The sequence below is a fragment of the Glandiceps talaboti genome, chromosome 7, assembly GCF_964340395.1.
Source record: "Glandiceps talaboti chromosome 7, keGlaTala1.1, whole genome shotgun sequence".
Taxonomy (NCBI): domain Eukaryota; kingdom Metazoa; phylum Hemichordata; class Enteropneusta; family Spengelidae; genus Glandiceps; species Glandiceps talaboti.
In genome coordinates, this window is record NC_135555.1 from 12,285,453 (window position 1) to 12,305,768 (window position 20,316).

The 20,316-nt window shown below is 33.3% G+C and overlaps 2 protein-coding genes across 5 annotated transcripts in view; one reads left to right on the forward strand and one right to left on the reverse strand.

Annotated features, from left to right (window-relative positions):
• The window catches only part of LOC144437138 (dual specificity protein phosphatase 22-B-like), a 55,930-nt gene extending 55,062 nt beyond the window's left edge, over nt 1-868 (reverse strand). Inside the window, exon 1 of the mRNA XM_078126000.1 lies at nt 813-868. Within this exon, the coding sequence (XP_077982126.1) occupies nt 813-833 (21 nt within the window). The 5' untranslated portion in view covers nt 834-868. The remainder of the gene's footprint in view (nt 1-812) is intronic.
• Nucleotides 869-1,256: 388 nt separating this feature from the next.
• Nucleotides 1,257-19,951, forward strand: LOC144437137 (putative tubulin polyglutamylase TTLL9). Of its 4 annotated transcripts, none has more exons than XM_078125996.1 (13): nt 1,257-1,373; nt 2,165-2,205; nt 2,566-2,649; nt 4,026-4,137; nt 5,620-5,739; nt 6,191-6,334; nt 9,498-9,638; nt 12,621-12,708; nt 13,533-13,654; nt 15,917-16,050; nt 16,438-16,551; nt 17,606-17,730; nt 18,005-19,951. In XM_078125996.1, exons 1-13 carry the CDS (start codon nt 1,353-1,355, stop codon nt 18,073-18,075), a joined length of 1,317 nt encoding a protein of 438 aa, XP_077982122.1. In that variant the 5' UTR covers nt 1,257-1,352; the 3' UTR covers nt 18,076-19,951. The 4 variants fall into 4 exon arrangements, with proteins under 4 accessions (XP_077982122.1, XP_077982123.1, XP_077982124.1 ...); XM_078125997.1 differs by having other exon boundaries at nt 6,191-6,325; XM_078125998.1 differs by lacking the exon at nt 6,191-6,334.
• Nucleotides 19,952-20,316: the final 365 nt, after the last annotated feature.

A 20,316-nucleotide genomic window follows, 5' to 3' on the forward strand; every position in this document is an offset into this window, starting at 1 on the left:
ATATTTAAGTATATACACAGCCGCTCCGCCGTGACTGAGTGATGATTATAATTTTTCCAAAACAAATATCAAACAGGTGTGTATCGTTTGAAAAAAGAGATGCGTCGCATTGGGGTAGGACCAACTCGGCCCATTTCCAACTCGTCCCATCGCTAACTCGGCCCACGTGATTGCCAACTCGGCCCATTCACATGCCAACTCGGCCCATTTACATGCCAACTCGGCCCACGCACGTCATGACGTGTCATGAATGTTTGTGTCATTTAAAGCCAGGGTCTTGAGTCGATGACGTGATAATATCAAATACTAGTAATATTCATATAATCAGAGAAAAAATCCTTTGCTCCAAGCACCGACATCGGTATACTACTATACTACTTGTAAAGACACTATGGATTTACATACTAGTACATATACAATGTAGATCGCATGAATTTACTGAAGGACTAAATATCTATAGTCAAGTTGGCAGAGAGTGGGCCGAGTTGGCAGAGAGTGGGCCGAGTTGGTGGGCCGAGTTGGCAGACGGTGGGCCGAGTTGGTGGGCCGAGTTGGAAATGGGCCGAGTTGGACGTGCACCGTCGCATTTTGCACGTACCATGGATGTACTGCACGTACTACTATTACTAACTAGCATTGGCATAACAAGAAGAAAAATATTTTAAAAGCTTAACTCAAAAAGACATGTCATTACAGCATTTCCATAGACCATTGCATTGTAACAATTAATTTCTTCTAAAATTATGTATGTGTAGAAAAAAATCAAAATAACAGGTAGCCGTTACGTCGAAGACAAAAATATGACCTCTCACCTTGTTCATTCCCTGGCCCATGTTGCTGCAAAATCCTCTTCAAAAACTGACGAAAATATTAGAAAACGGGAACACTACAATGATGTAGATGGGATCACAGAAATAACAGTAACACACACACAAACTCTCAAAACTGACCAAAAAAACACTAATTCAAACTTTCACGCACGGAGCGCGGACGCGGAAACACTTGTTGTTGTTTTGTTGATCACTTCCGGCAGAGGGGTCAAAATTAATACAAACACGTTCGTTGTTCCTTATCTCCACCTGAACACAAACGTTTACTTTTATTTCGTACATCAAAAATTTAACATTTTAATCACAGATATACACGATTTCTGTAAAATCTGTAAAAACAAATTCGTGTATTTCATTCGAAAAAATCAAAACAGAAGAAAAACATACCAAATTACACATTGGAGTAAACATATCACAAACATGTCAGCGACCTTAGGCAAAGTGAAGTAAACAGTCGGTTTCCTTGGTTTCCTAGCTTTCCTAGACTCATGTGTACTCGTTTCTTGTATTTTTTGCAGCACAATGTCCAAGAATACTACAAGGGTAAGTATTTTATAGGAAGGATGTGTTGATGAAACACGAACAATGAGCAAACTGCTGGCTAATGTAATGTTGACGATGTAAATTTCGACCACCAAAGCTCCAGCCTCTTGTCGGATCATCACTTTTGTGTACATGTAGATTTGTGATTTACAGAAAAAAAAACAGTCAATGCGAGGCAACTTTTAGAAATCATAATTACCCATATTAGCAATAGTGATAGTTACCATGAGTTGAGAGTTTGTGAATGAAAATATTCTCAGATCAAATGTGCACAGTTTTACCAATGCTTCAAGTTACAACGTTTATTATAACATTATCAGTTGCAAAAAAAATTATTTTTACTTTTAGCTGGGAAATAATGGTTCCAGCTCACTGTAACACATGAATTATCTTTTATGATTATAGACAATATGGCCTCACTTTGATATAGTGAATTACTATACAACCAGTCTCCATTATTTTTTTGGCCTGAAATTAAAGATTTAAACTTTTTCATTAATATTTTAAAAAGTATTACCATTGAAACATGTAAATTATTTGTTATAAACTCCAGACAACCAGCAATAGAACGTTTTAGTTGTTTGAGTAGACTTATAGACATACCACTTGTGTCTAAATTCGACTTATAGACATACCACTTGTGTCTAAATACATCAAAATTTGTTAAATACAGAAGAATGAAATATAATCATATATTCAATATTTTAAAAAAAATAGAAAAGTTTTATAATTACCAGAAATCACTGACAAAATGACTGTTATTATTATAAGAATATATGTTTCTATTCTAGTATCCATCCTACAGAACCAATGAAAGAAAGAGGGGAATAGGGTAAGTGTTCTGTACCATTTTTTTGGTTGTTTAAAATGAATTCTGCTGACTTAATAATAGCCTGTTTACTGTGCTATACAAGATACATTCTAATCTTAGCTAGTTGTACCTCTAATATGAGGGCAAACAGTGTATCTCGGCAGTGTCGTAAACAGGCTAACTTGGTTATTTTAATTTCAAAACACTGTACAAAGAAGACTTCTAGAAAATCTTGTACAAAGACCACCTCTAGTACATATGGTCAGCAAATAATCATGTATCCAAACAAACAGATTGAATGTGAAAATTATACTGAACAAGTTGAAAGTAAGAGTTAGTGGATTTAAAAAATGTGTTTTCCTTTTCTAACTCTTTTAACAGAGATAGAGTTATACGGTACAAATGTGCACTTCAAAACACAATATCAGATGTTCTCCGAGCGAAAGGCTGGCAAGAAGTGAGAGAGTAAGTCTTGATATATATATGTTAGTTGTTCTCTTGTTACTTTTTAAGGTTAAATTCAAAACTTTTTAAATGTCTGGGGAGCACACTTTAAGCCTAATAAAAAAAATGTGTGGTTCTGATTATGCTCAATTTTTAGAATAGGTGGGGGTAGGTAGATTTTTTATTTTATTTTATTACACTGTATACATATTTTTTTCTGTGTGAGTGTCTAGTTCAGGTTTTCCATTGTTTTCCAAATGGTCTCTGTGTTATTTATTTCTTCCTATCAGATGTACAGCCATTACAGATTGGAAGAACACTTTTATTTTGTCTTTTTAAGTTGATGTCAGTGTCCACATCCACTATTTCTTGTGATACTTCACACAATTTTTGCGATTTTATTATCTTTTTCTTGAATACGTAAAAAAAAAGTTTAGTGTCGGCAGTGAAAAGCTAGGTGAGGTCGGGTAATCGGAACCAAACAATAAACTATTGTATCAAATCTAACTATTCTCATTACCTGGAATAAAATTTTACCAACTAGATGTGTCACTCATTTCTTGGTTAAAACCATGACTTCCACTCTATGTGCTGCTAATGTATTATTATAGACAACTTGAGTGTGAGAATAACTTCAATAAGTCAACCTTGCTTCTTATTCTACTTTACCCTCTAGTATGAGGTGAAATGCTGTACAGGTACCAAGATTTAGGTTTATGCTGTACTTTTTTGTTACAAATGTTAAAATGATATACAGAAAAGATTGCATTACTCAGTCAGTCAGTTTACTGTGTTACACTGTAGGCAGTCACTCAGTTTACTGTATTACGCTGTAGGCAGTCAGTCAGTTTACTGTATTACACTGTAGGCAGTCAGTCAGTTTACTGTGTTACACTGTACAAATGTAGGCAGTCAATCCTTCCTTACTGTTCACTACAATTACCAACTGCTGCTTCCTGGCTTCATTCAAATTCTTAATATCTTACCCCCAGTTTCAGTAGTGGGATGACTTGAAGGGTTAATCGTGAAACATCAACTATTTTCACCTTTTTTGAACTATTGACATTTTATCCTAAAGACCAGGATTTCAATCACATGTTCTCCCATTAGTGTTATCTTATCAGTGAAGCCATTTGAATTATGATGTAAATATGAGTATTCTTTAGTTCTGGATCAAATTTTTCTGTAGCTTTGTCTGACAACTTTCTCACACCTTAATTTTGATCCAAAGTCAGACATGGCCTTTTACAAGTGTTTTTACCACTTCATATCTGTTTACTTGGTAACACTAATATTTTAAGGATCACATACAGAAGTCTCTCTATCACAAGGTCACACTATGATTTTTTTCATCACACAGGATTTTAACACTGATTTTTCTCTTCCTCGTACAACAGAGATGGCGACTTTGACTTTTACTGGGCTGAAGTGGGTTGGATGAGGGAATACTTTGACCATTGTTATCTTGAAGAACATGTGAAAATAAATCACTTTAGAAACCATTATGAGGTAAAGTATCAATGCTAGAATTGAAAAATACAACATGTCAAGTTTAGTGATCATCCAATACACATGTCTGGGTGATGAGTTTTTGCTTGTTGACAAACACAGTGCCTCGTGTCATAATCACTGTGTTCATCTATCACTTTTCCATCCAAAGTTCTGTCCATCATGTTGAATTTGCCACATGACACCATAGTTTTCTTTCATAAATTACATAAATTTCAACTCATATGCAAAATTTTGTTTGAGCAGGCCATAGTTACTGGGTAGTATTTCGTAATTTTCGCAGCATCTGACCCAGCGATGTGCATGCATGAAAATTACGCAAGAGTTACATCAGACTCTACTAGTTCATATAATAGAACAAGATTCCATCAATGCTGACAAACCTCATACATTTCAGAATATCAAGTACCAATTCTAATTTTGAAGCCAGTAAGATTTGTGAAATACCATGATGGTTTTGTTTTTTTCAAAAATCCCTGCATTGTCATCTTTCCATTGATTGAGATGTCGATCAATCAGACAGACGAATAGTGGAACTTCAAACCATGTTTGTTCGAATTAAGACAGATTTTAAATCACCAGCAATTATTCATTGAAATGACTGTTATGATTATAAAGTGCCGTAGTATGCATGTAGTACTTTAATATTGACATAGAATCAACCCTTGAGGATTTTTTAAATATGTGACTTATTTGTTGGTAGGAAAATGCGTTGTAATTTTCATTTCATTGAAACAGTGTCGATTATTAATATTTGATTTCTTTGTTGTTCATTTCTGTCATGTTTGTCATTGTTGATATATTTGTTGTTGTTTGTTTGTTTGTTTGTTTATTGTAAACATACCACCAGTGATTAAAGCTGATAAGAAGTTGTCAAATTATACATTTGACAGAAGCTTAGCATTCCTCTCTTCAGATATATATGATAGATTTTTAATGGCCACCTTTCAATATTACCGGTAATTGAAATGATTTTTCCTTGTTGACAACATTAGCAACCTGGATAGTTCATAAATTATTTCCGGAAATGCCTTGTGTCGTTGGTATCTGCACTGTTCATATCCTTCCTTGTATCAAAAGTATAGACTGAGTTTTCCTGAGATAAGAGTTCTGACAAAATATGACTCTAGGGGAATCCCCTTATCAGTTTATGGAATGTGTAACTGTATTTACAAAATGCATTTCGAAATCCTCATCATACTAAAGTTGTCTGTATCTGTCAGTTAGTAATGTCCAAGGGAACAAGATTTTGTGAATTTGTTCATCATGGGCCTTGATACTGTAGTCTATGAAAACAATGCAATATTGTCTTCAATTTGTGAAAAATTCTAGGGAGGGGCAGGTGGGGATGGAGAAGGGGAGAGAAGAGGGGAAGGGATGGGGGGAGAGAAGAGAGAATGCTTCTACACAAAAGAAGAAAAAAGCAAATCAACTGTATTCTTCATTGAATGTTCTCTATTTCTTTTTGATTAAATTTTGTAGCTAACAAGGAAAAATTTAATGGTGAAAAATTTGAAGAGATACAGAAAACAGTTAGAAAGAGAAAATGGTAAATTAGAAGCTTCTAAATGTGATTTCTTTCCAACATCATTTGAACTGCCAGTAAGTATTTCTGATAATGTAAGGGTCTTTTAGTTTTCTAAATTTCCCCATCATGGATTTATTTCTCCTATATATTACATATGAGAACGAATATTCGGACACTCTTGAGATTTGTGGTTACAAATGAAAATTTCTACTCACAAACACACACATTTTTGGAAAAGAATCTCAAAATTTTCACTGATATCTCATAAGGATTGTGACTTTATGTGATTGTCAGGGGTGTATTATAATGGGCTATCATCACATTTGGGGATTTGCTTCCAAAAATTTTTGGACCCTGTGTGTACAAATTTTTATTTGTGTACATGAAATATGTGTTTGACAGTTCTCATAAAGGTAACTTCCTTGTTCTGAAATCATCAGACTGCATATATTTCTCGGATAATTCCTTCTTATTTTATGATGTATATATGAAACTTGTTGACACTTTTTCTGCTTTGACCTCCAGTCTGAGTATCATATATTTGTGGAGGAATTCAAGAGAATGCCAGGAACTATTTGGATTATGAAACCGGTAGCCAAATCACAAGGAAAAGGCATTTTCCTTTTCAGGAAACTTAAAGATATAACTGATTGGAAAAAGGTAGTGAAGGTGTGTTGTGTGGCAATGCAGTGCTGACTGAATTGAATTGCCCTATTAACTCTTGCTTTTTAACCACTTTTTGTATAACCTACCCATTTGTGTCTTTGTTTTTATTGTTTGCTGTTTATTTCATGCTGACCTGCGAAGGTTGCACAATGGCGGTAATGATTGTTGGTTTTGTTGCTTGATTTTGAGGTGGATTTATAAGTTAGGACTGTTGTGACAAGCTACAGAAGATTTCACTCATTCATTGAAATAATATGTGGTTAGATCAATCACCATCAACACAGAGACAAAGAGACACAGACAGACAGACAGACAGACAGACAGACAGACAGACAGACAGACAGACAGACAGACAGACAGACAGACACAAACACACACACACATGCATGCATGCATGTATGTATTAACAGGAAATTACCCACAACCATTACAGAATTTGTCTAGCATTTGCCCCTGTATCTTGACAACTGTTAACCGATTGTGAACATTGGTAATTTCTATGGTTATGCCAGCAAATAAACTGGTCATTGGTTCAAATTCACAGCAAAAAAAACCAACATCTCAATTTCTGTTAGCAATAGTACATTTTATTAGCCAACTGCCAACTGCCTGCATTGACAAATGACCAAGTGTGAATCAGTGTATGTATGATCAAAGTGACTCTTGGTACACATATAAAAAATATATACATATTGACACTGTCAAACATTATGCTCTTGTTAAACTATTGTCAAGATAGACACAAACATTCAATAAGTTCTGCAATGGTTATACCAGAGAAAATAGTCAAAGTACAGGAGAATCAAATTTTACTTTCATAGACTATGTGACATTAGCACTGAATAACAAATGGTTGGTTGCATGTTACAAGATTTATAGTAAAAGTCAATCAAATATTTGTTTACGAAGAGCAGGATTGAAAATCTGAAAACAATCATCAAAACAAATGACATTAAAATATCATACAATTCATTACTAGGATGAAATGTAACTGAAAGCACTGTAGTTTTACTTTGGTGAAGATATTTGTTGGGTTTGATAATTTGGTGTTGCATTAAATATGAGTGTGTTTGTGTATTTTCAATTAATTAATCCCAAACTAATATGCCTGGTTTAACATACTGATCTGGTGCATGCTTTGCATGGTGTGCTATGAAAGGGAAAACACGGTATATTAAAATGCAATGTGGTTATTCAGTTTGGGGTTGATGGTATGATGAAGGGGTTCAGGAAAGAATATAGGAAGGATACAACTTTATGATTATACAATTTAATAATTATGGAACTGTTGTTAAGGTTAAAGTCTTTTGAACTTTCTTGTCTTTTACTTTAACATGGTGGAATTTCTTGAAGTAAACATTCAAGACTAAAATCCATTCTCTCTTTTGACAAGTCTCATAGTAACATGGTGCTTCTATACCTAGATCTGGTTTGGACTATTTACGGTGCTAGCCAAGGCATGGGGTAATTCTAACTTAACAATAGGATGGTGATGACCCTAGTAGTCTGTAAGGTACGCCGTGGTGGGGCGCCCTCACTCATTGGTCAACCCCTCCCCCTGGTAGTTCTTGGATAATACTATCACTTGACTAGTATGTGACAAGAAAGTCAGTCACTGGGATAATGCTAGCATTAATAAGTATAAGGCCAGTCAATCTAGGAATTCGTAAAACATTAAACCTAGACTTACCAAGTTATATCATTGTAGTGGTACACAGACTATGGACAGAGAGGGAACTATTTGTGGAGTAGTACTAGCAAGTTACAAACCACTGAATGTGATAGAATCTCATACAAACAGTCTTTTCAACTAAGACTCTGTTAAATGTCTATACGTTTTTATCAGTATGGGATGGGATGTACAAGTGTCAGTGTAATCAATCTGTCCATTGTAAGGGCCTTCATCTTCATACAGGATGAAAATACAAAAAAAAACAACTTTGATTACACTATTACAGAAACAATACAGTATGATTTGGATCATGAATCAGAAAGACATTGACCTTATCAATGATCCAGTAGCCGAGATAGTAGTAATAGTATTACTTTAATTAGTTGATAGATACAACACTTCTAGTAGTACAGAAAGCAAGGTATCAGCAAACTAAGGTAGACACAGACTAAAATTAGCGTTAGTCAAGTAGTGCAGCTATAGATCACATGTACATGATGCAGGGTCTGCTCAGACAGAATGGTATATCTATATGCATATCTCAGACAAAAATAGCAAAAACAAGCAGTTGTGAAAGCCTAGTTTTGATTTTAATTGATTCATAGATGCATGAAAGGTATTTGGTACATGAATAAAAATTGTATTAATTGGTAATAAAATCATAGAGTTTATGAAAGTGAGGGTCATTAATTTTGATATTACGATGAATAAAAAATGAAAAGAATCTTAAAATGTCAGTGGAATAACATTTTTTAAAAGTTTGATTACTTGCAAAAGCGTTAATGTCGAGAAATGGGAAACTTTAACTATTTTTGTTTTTATCCAACTTGAGAAATTTAAGTGGATGCAATTTCACTGAAAAAAATGTTTGAATTAATTGCTTTGATCATATGTTTATTGGAGGAAGTTTTTTTTTATCTTCATTCATATTTTTTTTCTCTGTGAGTGTGTAGTTCAGGTTTTCTAATGTTTTCCAAATGGTCTCTGTGTTATTTATTTCTTCCTATCAGATGTACAGCCATTACAGATTGGAAGAACAGTTTTATATTGTCGTTTTAAGTAGATGTCAGTTTCCACAAACCACTATTTCTTGCGGGACTTCGCGATTTTCTCGATTTTATTATTATTTTTCTTGAATACATAAAAAAAAGTTTAGGGTTGGCATGAATAACTAGGTGGGGTTGAGTCACCGGAACCAAACAACTTTTTTTATTTGGCCTAAAGTGTATTTTAGACAATTGATATAGACAAACGTCAGCCTAGATAACCAGCACAAAACATGACAGAATTTGAATAAAAAAATGTATTGTATTGGAGAAGAAAAATAAATCTGAGGAAACATTGAACAAATCTATCTCATTGTAAAGTCTGTCTGGGGACAATTGATATAAATAAGATGAATGGCAGACTAAATGATAGATACAAAATGTGACAAAAAAATGTTAACTTCCTCTTTTGTTATCTTCATCTGAGTCTTTTTTCTCTTCTATTTAGAATGATACGTATACTAGACGAGATGACAAACAGGAAGAGAGGGAGGCACCGGAAACCTATATTGTCTCCAGATATGTAGATAATCCATATGTCATTGGTGGAAAGAAATTTGACATTCGTGTCTATGTCCTCGTCACATCTGTAAGTATTCAATAATTGATTTTTGATGTTTCATCTATTTATTGATAATATGTTGTCCCTTCTGTTGAAGTTAGAATAATTTTGTTATAAACAGTTTAATTTTATGTTTCCATTCTTCACTTTTATGATTGTTATGGTTTTTTATTTATTAGTTTGTTATATTTTACTTTATATTTAGAAGGTTATTGATATACTGTCCCATCTGGTAAAGTTAGGATAATTTTACTGCAAACCATTTAATTTATGTTTCGATTCTTGACTTTTATGATTGTTATGGTTTTTGTTAATTAATTAATTTTATTTTACTTTTTATTCATCATGATAAGTATTGGTTTCATTTATATTTTAAATAAACATCTCTTAAGACTTTCGATTTAATAATCTATATTTGTAATATTTATGGTTTCTGATGATGTAAGAACACATGTGGTGATTGGTTTTTCGTTCATTGCTCTTAATCAAGTTCATCTTTTTACTAAAATAAATATATAATAATTAAAAGAAAAATTAGTTCCATACTAGAGTTATTAATTAAATATTTTTATTTATATTTAGGTTTATAAAAAGCAATAAAAGGTAAAAGACGTGACATTATTTCGATTTAAAAATCTCGAAAAATGTTGGTGAAAAGATGATAACAAGAATGTTAAATTAAAGCAAGAAAAAAGGAAGTTATATATTGTTTAGTCACACTTGTGTAAGGTTACAGTTTAAGCAGTGATTTATCAAAGATTTAAAGTAACTTATAATTAACAAAAAGAACATTGAGAAAGAGATGTCAATTCTTGTTAAAATTGGAGGAGAAAAAAAGGGAAGTTAGAAAAGTTTAATCAATAAGAATTCTTAGTATAAGATAGTAGTTAGTAAAACGTAAACTTACTAAAGTTATTTAAAATGAACAAAAAGAGATATTTTAAAGTGAATGACAAACTCAGCTGTTTAATTTGTAGGAGAAAAACATTAGCAATACTTCAAAATATAAGTTTGCAGCTCAGGAAAAAATTAGTAAAAGTTATTTAAAACTTCAAAATAATCTACAAAATATGAAATAAAAAAGCTGATGACAAACTCTTGTTTAGTGTTGTAAAGTAGAAAAAAAGAGGAAGTTAGTATTGTTTTTTGATTTGCAGTACTTTGTAGTAAAGTTCTAGGGAAAGAACTTAATAAGTTATTATAACTTAAAATCTGCAAAAATGGTCAGTGAAAAAATCAGATGTCAAACTCTGTTGTTTAGCTGTTTAAAGTAGAGAAAAGGGGAAGTTAATATTATTTAATTGCCAGTACTTTGTTGTACAGCTCTACAGCTGTCACTAATTAGAGGTGAATGACACAAATCAAGAGAATGAAAGAATGACCTCCTGACCCTTGACCCTTGATGACCTTTAATCCTACTTCCAAGAAAGTAGGAAACAAAAGTTCTGCCTGTCTCTTGGCCTTATGCACCGGGGATTTTAATCCATGGCGTGAAAAAGAAAAGAAACTTCCTCTTTCTTCCTTCCCTTTTCTCCACACACACACCCTACTGTTTAAGGTGAATGCCTTTGAAAGAATAGACCTAATATAAACCAGGAAATAGACCCATTCTCTCAAACTTTCACAAAGCAGTTTGTAACTCGTAAGTTAGTACAAAAGGCTGGAATTTTCGACTAGTTTTGCACCTAAGGTCACTTTTTCAAGTTTGTAAAATTCTAATTCTTTACAACATCATACCAGATTATAATTTTTTTATATCATGAAAATTATCTGTAGTTTTTGTAGAAGTTTAGATGAAATGTGAATTTTTTTTAGTGTTTTGTATTCACTTTACTCAGGAGATGCACATGAACAGCACAGTATAGAAATGAACAGCACAGTATAGAAATGAACAGCACAGTATAGAAATGAACAGCACAGTATAGATCTGTTTTAATTAAATATGGAATAAAATAGATTGATAAAGATAACTATCTTGGTATGGAAATAAATGTACAAATGATATTTATGGCAAGAGTGTTTGAAAATTTGTGAAAGTATTTCTATTCATAGTTAATCAAAGTGATATTTAGTGTTTGGATAAATCCCCCATTATAAAACTAAAATTGGCCAATAACTGAAGAAAAGGGATTTCTCAGATTTCTCTAGATTTCTAGAAGTTCTGAATAGCTTTAGTTTTAACAACGTGATTTGTAATTTGAGATTGACTTTCAAAGATACACTGAAAGGTCCGAGTTGTATAACACAATGTTAGCATTATTAATTGCAATCTTGTTCAGCTGTTTTCAGTTTTTGATATGCCATATTGATTGTCACTTGTATATGTGAATATTCAACCATCTATACAGTTCTCAGCTATGCTAACACTGTCGTCTATGATATGCTGCCTACCTACCTTAAACATGATCTAAACCGTCCTAGGAACATATGTGCAGAAAATTAGTTGATAATGGAATCTGCGAACTACCTGATAACTCCTTATTGTATAAAGACAAAGCGGTTAAGACTGCTACAAAGCTTCAACACATCCACTACAAACAGAATATGAATATCTACCAAGTGGCCGTTGCCTCAGTGTACCACATGCATGCACAAACAGATTTAAGTTTAATTTGGTGCCAAGATCAATTCTACTCATTAATAACATGTAATTGCTGGTAAATGTATTTATTTGTATGTATTTTAATCTTTACTTTTCATGGATTATTATTTGAGTAAATGTAATCTCTGTGGCTATGTAGCCCCTGTCAATGCAAAGGAAATTTCATGTTTTTCATGACGAATAAAGTAATTATTAGTATTGTTATTACTATATGTAACATTTCTAGAAGGTATAACTGTAAAGTAAGTTTTTTCTCAGCAGAAATGAACTATATTTCACAAATGCTGTAGGCGTGATAATTTGTGTGTGTGTGTGTATGTGTGTGTGTGTGTCACTGTGTGAACGACTTAAAGTAAAAAACTGCCTAAATTTTTAATCACTACATTACTTACTTGTGTGTGTTTCAGTATGTTCCACTAAAAGCATGGCTATACAGGAGTGGCTTTGCCAGGTTCTCCAACACAAGATTTTCCCTGGATTCTATCGATGATACATGTATCCTTTTCAGTTATCCATGGAATTTAACATTTTGTAAATAATTCTCTGCGAAAGCATTGCATTCCGTTACCGCTCATTTTCACATGTGGTATGGTATGCGTATTTCATCGTTATGGGCTGTGAGACTCTGTGGTGAAAACTTTCAATCGGGAAATGATTACAATTACAAACAATGTAAAAGTTTTCATCATCATATGATCAAAACTGAGAATTAATAACCAAAAGAGAGATTACTTTTTATTCTGACTGTTCATTTCCTGTACGTTTTGAATTTGTGATTTTCATTTTCAGTCAGTTTTGAATAATGAAATGTACAAGTGTATATTTCAAACAATAAACAGTACAGTTTATACATGAAAGAACAAGTTTGCATTGCCAAGTTTTTACTTTCTCTTTGCGTGAAACTATACATACTTAAAAAAGAAAAGTGATTTATTGGTTAATGATTTCGACAACGGATGAGTGAAATTGATACCTTTGGTATCCTAAATTGCATTGCATTGTTTGAAATTCTGCATTTCTGGTTAAACTTTTTGAGGAAGGAAGGTGAATTTTTTAAGACAGAGTCAAATTAGCAGTTTTATAAATATCATAGAAATTCATTGTGTCATCTACCAGATGTGGCACATTGCTAGTTTCAAAAGTGTCACAGAATACATGTTTATCTTTTCAATCCACGTGAAATTCCATCTATTTTAAGGTATCCCAAAACACGATGATTGTGTTACCTCTCCGCACACGGAAAAGGAAAAAGGAAAAATTGAGGGTCACACCTGGGAAAAGTGTGTCATGTTGAGTAATTTCCTTATTGTTGTAAATAGATGTCCATTTAACAAACGTTGCCATCCAGAAGACTGCCCCAGATTACGACCCAGAGAGAGGCTGTAAGTGGTCTATGCAGCAACTTAGGCAGTACCTCATAGCCAAACATGGTATTGATAATGTAAGTGTATTTATTTAAAGGGGGACAGCTGTATGTAACTTCCAAGAAAGAAATGTTGTTTTTGGGGACATATGGAGAACAGTAGTCAGAAATAAACTTGTGATTAATTAGAAATTGACACATCTTTAGAAATTGACAAAGCATGCAGCATTTATGGAGAAACATTAAAAATGAGCAAATCATTACTTCGACAAATAGACAGACCCAGCACTCTGCATGGATTTCAGAATTTTTGTCTGACTTCTTCATCATCAAAATTTGTACCAGGTGTACCTTTGTACCTTTGTTGCCCAGTGGATGCATGTTATCCCTAGAAGTATTTTATGTGTTTTGGATTTACATGTACTTAGAAATCCATTAGTGAAAATGTAAACTACTGGTAATCGGAATGAGAACATTTGCTGTGTCAGTCCGTGAGGTGGTTTTTTTGAATGGAAACTCCAAATGATTCATTGAAATTACTATTTGGTCACTGAATGAAAATACATTGAAGTTTCTAAAGTTAATGGAAAAACCTTTTCTGAAGTATTTCATTGAAATTTATTTTTTCTTCCGTATTTTGCTTATTTTTTTGAGACTTGAAAATGTAATTTTACTTTGACCTCTTGACCTCTATGGGACTAAGGATAGAGCGTTGTTTACTAAATATTTTTGAAACAGAGAACGAGTTGACCATGTAAACTTAAAAAGTAAAGTAAAGAGAGAAAATGAGCACTGAGCATTAAAGTATTTCAGTTTTACAGGAGTGATTGTAAAAAAAGATATGAATTACAAAATGTAAACTGTTTATTTCTAAAAGTTTTTATAACCGTTCTGTGTCCTTCTTTCCTACCACGCAATATGAATGACAATAGTTTGAACTCCCAGTACTTGTCAGTCTGTATTCTTATACTAATTACTCTACCATAAATTTGTTTGAAGTAAAACTGACATTAATGGAATAATCAAAGAGAGTTTCTATAGAAATGATACATACTGGCCTCAAATTGGCAATAAAAAGTACAAGAGAAACAGAGAAACTGACATTAAGTACCAAAATAGACACTTGTTACTGAGGGATGTGTTTGTTTGTCCCTTGTGATGACAAAAACAGATAGTTTCAATATATTATGTGTTATAATATATTCGGGTATTGTAAGGATATACTTGTGGAAATTTTTTTCTGAATATGGTTTACTCATTCACTTTTTTCTTTTTTAAAATCCCTACAACATAGTGTTTTGCATTATTCTTTATCATTGATGGATATTGATGTCTATTCAATGTTCTACTAAAACAGCTGTTACAACCAACAGTTTTTACCCCCGAAACGCGGTTTGCTTTTTATTTATTATCATGTACTTATTCTTTCACATCTGTGTTCCATCCTTGCAAAGACGTTTAAGCCTCAAGCAACTACAGAATGTGTTTTTCATAAGCCCTGTGTGATTGTATCTTGTATTTCTTTGTTATTGCTTTTTGACCCAGACAAAAATGACGCTGACCTTTTACTGATCATGTGCCAACAGACAGGACAGTTCCCAGTGTCTGTGTAGTATCTAACCACGATGTGTTTATGTTTTATGTTTCTCTAAACACCAGACAGGACTCCTTATGAGTCATCTTGGTACCATGGTGAAATCACTGGGAGTTTATTATGGTTAGAAAGGGTGTGCTTGATATTAAATTAGCAATGACTCATCTGGCTCACCAGTGTCTTGAACATATAAGTTTATTTAGACTTATATCTGTGGTAATTTTATTTATATAAATGCAACTCGGGAAATTATTGTAAAAATGGATATTATACTTTTGTTAAGATTGGCCTTCTGATTAATTTATGGGTCATTGTGTGTGTGTGTGTGTGTGTATGTATGTGTGTGCATGTGTGTTTATGTCTTCCTATAGGTACAAGGATGTATGTTAACATGGGCTGTGTATGCATGTGTATATTCATGTGTCTGTCTGTCTGTGGGTATATACATATATGTCCATATGTGCTGTGTATGTATGCATGTGTGTGAGCTTGTGCATGTGCATGTGTCTTCTCGACTTCTGCCCTTGACTATTGGTATGTACAGGTATGTTACCATGTGTTGTGTATGCATATGTGTTTTTTGCGTATATTTGTCTGTGAGCATACTAGGTATATGCATACATGTCTTGTGTGTGTATGTATGAATGGGGAACATATGAATGCTTACGAATACAATATTTGAGATGTTGGTCTGGTATCTAAATTATTATGTGAAATATTGATAATTTTTCGTTTATTTCTTGTAGGTAGAGAACATGTTCAGACTGATGGATGATATTTTTATAAGGAGTTTACAGAGTGTTCAGAAAGTCATGATTAATGACAAACATTGCTTTGAGTTGTATGGTTATGATATACTCATTGATGAAGAATTAAAACCGTAAGTAGAACTATGAAAAAAAATTCTTAGGAGAAAGTCAGCATGAAAACTTGTTATTACATCATTGATACTATACCAAAGAACTGTGACACATCTATACTATAGTAGTGTGTACAACTATTTAAGTTGTAGTGTGTTCTTCTTTTGAATTATGGTGTCGCGTCACCAAAGTAAAAACAAAGTAATTTCACTCTATACCACAAGAGGGGGCTATGTATAATAACAGTATCAGACATGCTACCCCGTGATTAAGACCTGTTTTTTCAGCTTTTTTAGCACTTGGTCAATTTCATCGTATTTCATGATTTTTGTGTTTTGTAGTTATGCATAATTTATCATGAATGAATTATTAGTAGAATAATGGGATTTCTTTTTTAATTTTCATAGATGGTTGATTGAAGTAAACGCATCTCCCTCTCTGACTGCCAGTAATGATGAAGATTACCATCTGAAATTTGGATTACTAGAAGATGTGATTCATGTTTTAGATTTAGAAAATAAGTAAGTACAACATTTCTATATTTCATGTCATCCATTTAAAGCCCAATGTGTGACTCCCCTGGTCTTGGATTCTAACTATCTTATCGTTACACAGGATCAGTCTTTTGTATCAGGATCAAATTTTCTACAGCTCTGCCAGACAACTGTCTTTCTCACTCAAATTTTGAAAATTGGCCTTTTATGAAAGCTCAATGTTTGAAACCCACAGTCTTTGATATAAAATATGTTATCATTCAAGCCATAAACATTAGCATTATTCTTTTGTTGTGGACCAACTTTTTCTATAGCTCTGCCAGACAACTAGCTTTTTCACACTTAATTAAACTTTAATCCTAATCTGATATTATCTGGATTACAATAATCCTATCATTCAAGCCGTAAGGATGAAATAGGATAATTCTTTTAGCACAGGACCACATTCACTATATAGCTCTGTTCTTTTCTCTGCTAATTTTAATCCACACGACATGTGTTTTTAACATTAGAGAGGTTTAGATATATGTTAGAACGCGTACGCAAATGGGAGCATTATCGAGCAGGCGTATGTGTAATGACGCATGCAAAGTTGTGTTTAGTTATCATGTTTCAGAACACAAACGTGGAAAACATTTTAATGTGAATGCGCACGCACGTTGGCACCTTCTGTCCAGGAGGCCGTGCACATGACTTTGTTTTCTAAACGTGTTGGTATTTTTTGCCATTTTTCCAGCAAACTACACAACCGAAAAACCAAACAAATAGTTTACAGTTATGCTTCTGAATTTTGATATAAAAAATACATTTAATAGAAGAAAAATGACAAAAACTTAACATGTATTTACAGTTACGTGTAGACCACCATTTTGACGTAGCATCATCTGATACTGAATGTGTGGATTGCTTCAAATCGCGTGACTATGACACTACGTGTATAGAACACACGTAAATGCGTGTATAGAACACACGTAAATACGTGTATAGAACACACGTAAATACGTGTATAGAACACTCGTAAATACGTGTATAGAACACTCGTAAATACGTGCATCTAAACCTCTCTATTGTGTATTGACAGACTTACTGGTAAAGAGAAGAGAATAGGAGGTTTTGATATGATGTGGAATGATGGACCAGTAACAGTAGATGAGGGTGGTGTAGACTGTATCACTGCACCCACATATTCCACCAATACATTCCTTGGTGAGTAGAAGATAATACCTAAAATTCTGTGTCTGTTCAGCTCAAAGAAGACAAAGTTTTCCTGAATTTTAAAACTTAGTCTGATGTGGATGTATAACTTTTCTCCATTCTTGTGTTAATCTTAAGATACTGTGTCTTTTTAGCTCCAATTGGACAAATTTTTTTTAATCAGAAATTTTAATCATAGTCCTACTGGGACCTTTAAGTTTAACTTTTGTTCATTTTCTTGTCAGTCTTTCCTGATAATACTGTTGTTCTTCTCTTCCTTTGACAGGTTGTGATAATGACAGAAAGAGACAACTTAAACAGTTAATGAAACAAGTCCAGGCTACAAGAAAACAATGAAGTGTCATGTGAAGACCACATACCTAACGTTGGTTCCGTCCTGCTCCACAGTCTACTATTGTTTACACAGTTATAGTATTTCTACTGTGTTTACCATTGCATCAAGTACCCAGCTGTGTGCCGTCCAAACCAATGTGACATGCCACTAATGCACAGTAATTTCATGTGACACACCAAACTTTGGTGTACCTCTATCCCATAGTATGCAGTGACACACAAAAAATCTAAGTTTTTGTCACAGTGACCCACAACAAAATATTTTGAATTTCATTGCAGGGCACAATGGTACCCAATTATTTAACTGTTATTGTGCTGCCACTGCAACATTCACCCAGTCACCAGTCTGTGATGTAAACAAGCAATTTTCAGTACTCATTGCTATCAGTTCTTTTATTCTTCTTCATCTGCAATACTTGTTGGTTGAAGTATACCATCCTAATATTATACTGAAAGATTAGTCTTTGTAGATGCCCCACATTGCCGTCAATTACAACAATATAAGTCTATCCTGGTATGTATAAAGATAAAACAATAACATTCACTTCAAAGCCCCCCCCATTGTCACAACTGATTAATCACATACTTGATTTGTATATGATGCATATATCCATGACATGCTACAGATCATATTTTTACATTCCTACTTTATATTTTATATCAAAGAAAATTTTTCAATTTTTTCCCAGTGTGAAAACACTGAAAGATCCGATGCAACTGTACATTTTTTTTATGTGTTAAATCGATGCTGCTAAGGGGGTCAAGGGTAAAGTTAGTATAGTTATAATAAAAACATTACAGTGGTACATACAAGCCATGAAGCAGATGGCCAGAAAAGTGGATATAGTCAGCTGGGCAGAGAGAGAGTATGAAGGGGGGAGAAATATTTGGGGGGTGTTTCTGTTTATATTGTTTTGTAATAGTGCCAGCATTTCACCAGGTTTTACATGATGTTGAAATTTTTGTTACACTTGTTCACAACAGAGTGTAACTTGGCGTTTTGTCATTCTGCCCTCATCATCCATGCCTGCATCCTCATTGGTCATTTCTTCACAGGCAGCACACTACATCTTATTTACAGACAAGTGTTCACAAAAGCATTCTTTCAAGTACATGTACAACTTTATTATATATTTGAAATGTAAAAGTAAAATGTATAAGTCTTTTTTGTGTTGTGTATAGTTACAGGATTTGTATTACATTGTGTATTGTATGTATAAAAAATCAACAAGATGTATTTTGAGATTAGTAATCCAGAAAGCCGTCCACTGAGTTTGTGAAAGGTTCATTCACAGAGTTTGTCAGTATACTTACAGTCAATAATGAAATCATTTTCTTATTAAAAACAATTTGGTGACACTGAACAGAATAATCACCATTAATTTACAATAGATATGTAAAATACAGATATTGTATAGTAAAAAACAACACATTCACAGAGGTTGAAATGTGGCTTTATACAAGCTTTGCTTACTCAGATTTATGTTACACATTTTGAGGCATATATACTTCATTTCCAAAGATACACTTGATGACATTACTGAATATTGAAATGACACTTTCTGCTGGCAAATGCTGAGAGGAATACTAAAGCAGTGGTAGTCCAGTTTTGATGTTTCAATTCCAAAGTCATCTCTTTGGAAATGAATGAATTATTTTCTGACATTGACAGGTTTTCTCACATTTCTTTTTTATTGTTACCAATCTGTTTGACACATTCAGAAAATGTGTAAGTAATGATAGAATCTCAAAAATAGTTGTCTGTATACCTAGGAAAAAATTGACAGAGAGAAAAAAACAAATCCTGGTTGTTTTGGTCTGTTTCCATTGTTTTACTTTGTGTATATAATTATGTGTATATGTATGAAAAAGGTACTCACAAATATTTTGTGAATTTTTTGAATAAAATAACTTTTATTTGATGAGAGCTGCTGTCTTGTTTTGAGTACTACTGGTAGTATCTGATTCCTCTGTGTGTGTGTATCAGTGTATCTATTTACCCATCCTTAATTCATCCATGAACACAATACAGTAGTGGATAAACCTGTGTACAGTTAGTGTATATCATTCTGTTACAAAGGGATCAACTTAAGGTATTATTTTACCTCTTAAATACAAAAAAAAACAATTTTTATTTTATTTTACACACACACACACACACACACAGATAGAGATAGACAGCGAAATGATATAACTAATTTTGAAAGCAAACGTAATGAGAGATTGGAATGTATTCCAATTTTG

Excerpts from the sequence above, each read along its gene's own strand:
- LOC144437137 (XM_078125996.1), top strand. The coding sequence starts at position 1,353 with ATGTCCAAGAATACTACAAGG. Across the intron at positions 6,335-9,497 it reads ATTGGAAAAAGGTAGTGAAG|AATGATACGTATACTAGACG; the intron begins GTGTGTTGTGTG and ends TCTTCTATTTAG. Across the intron at positions 16,552-17,605 it reads GTTTTAGATTTAGAAAATAA|ACTTACTGGTAAAGAGAAGA; the intron begins GTAAGTACAACA and ends GTGTATTGACAG.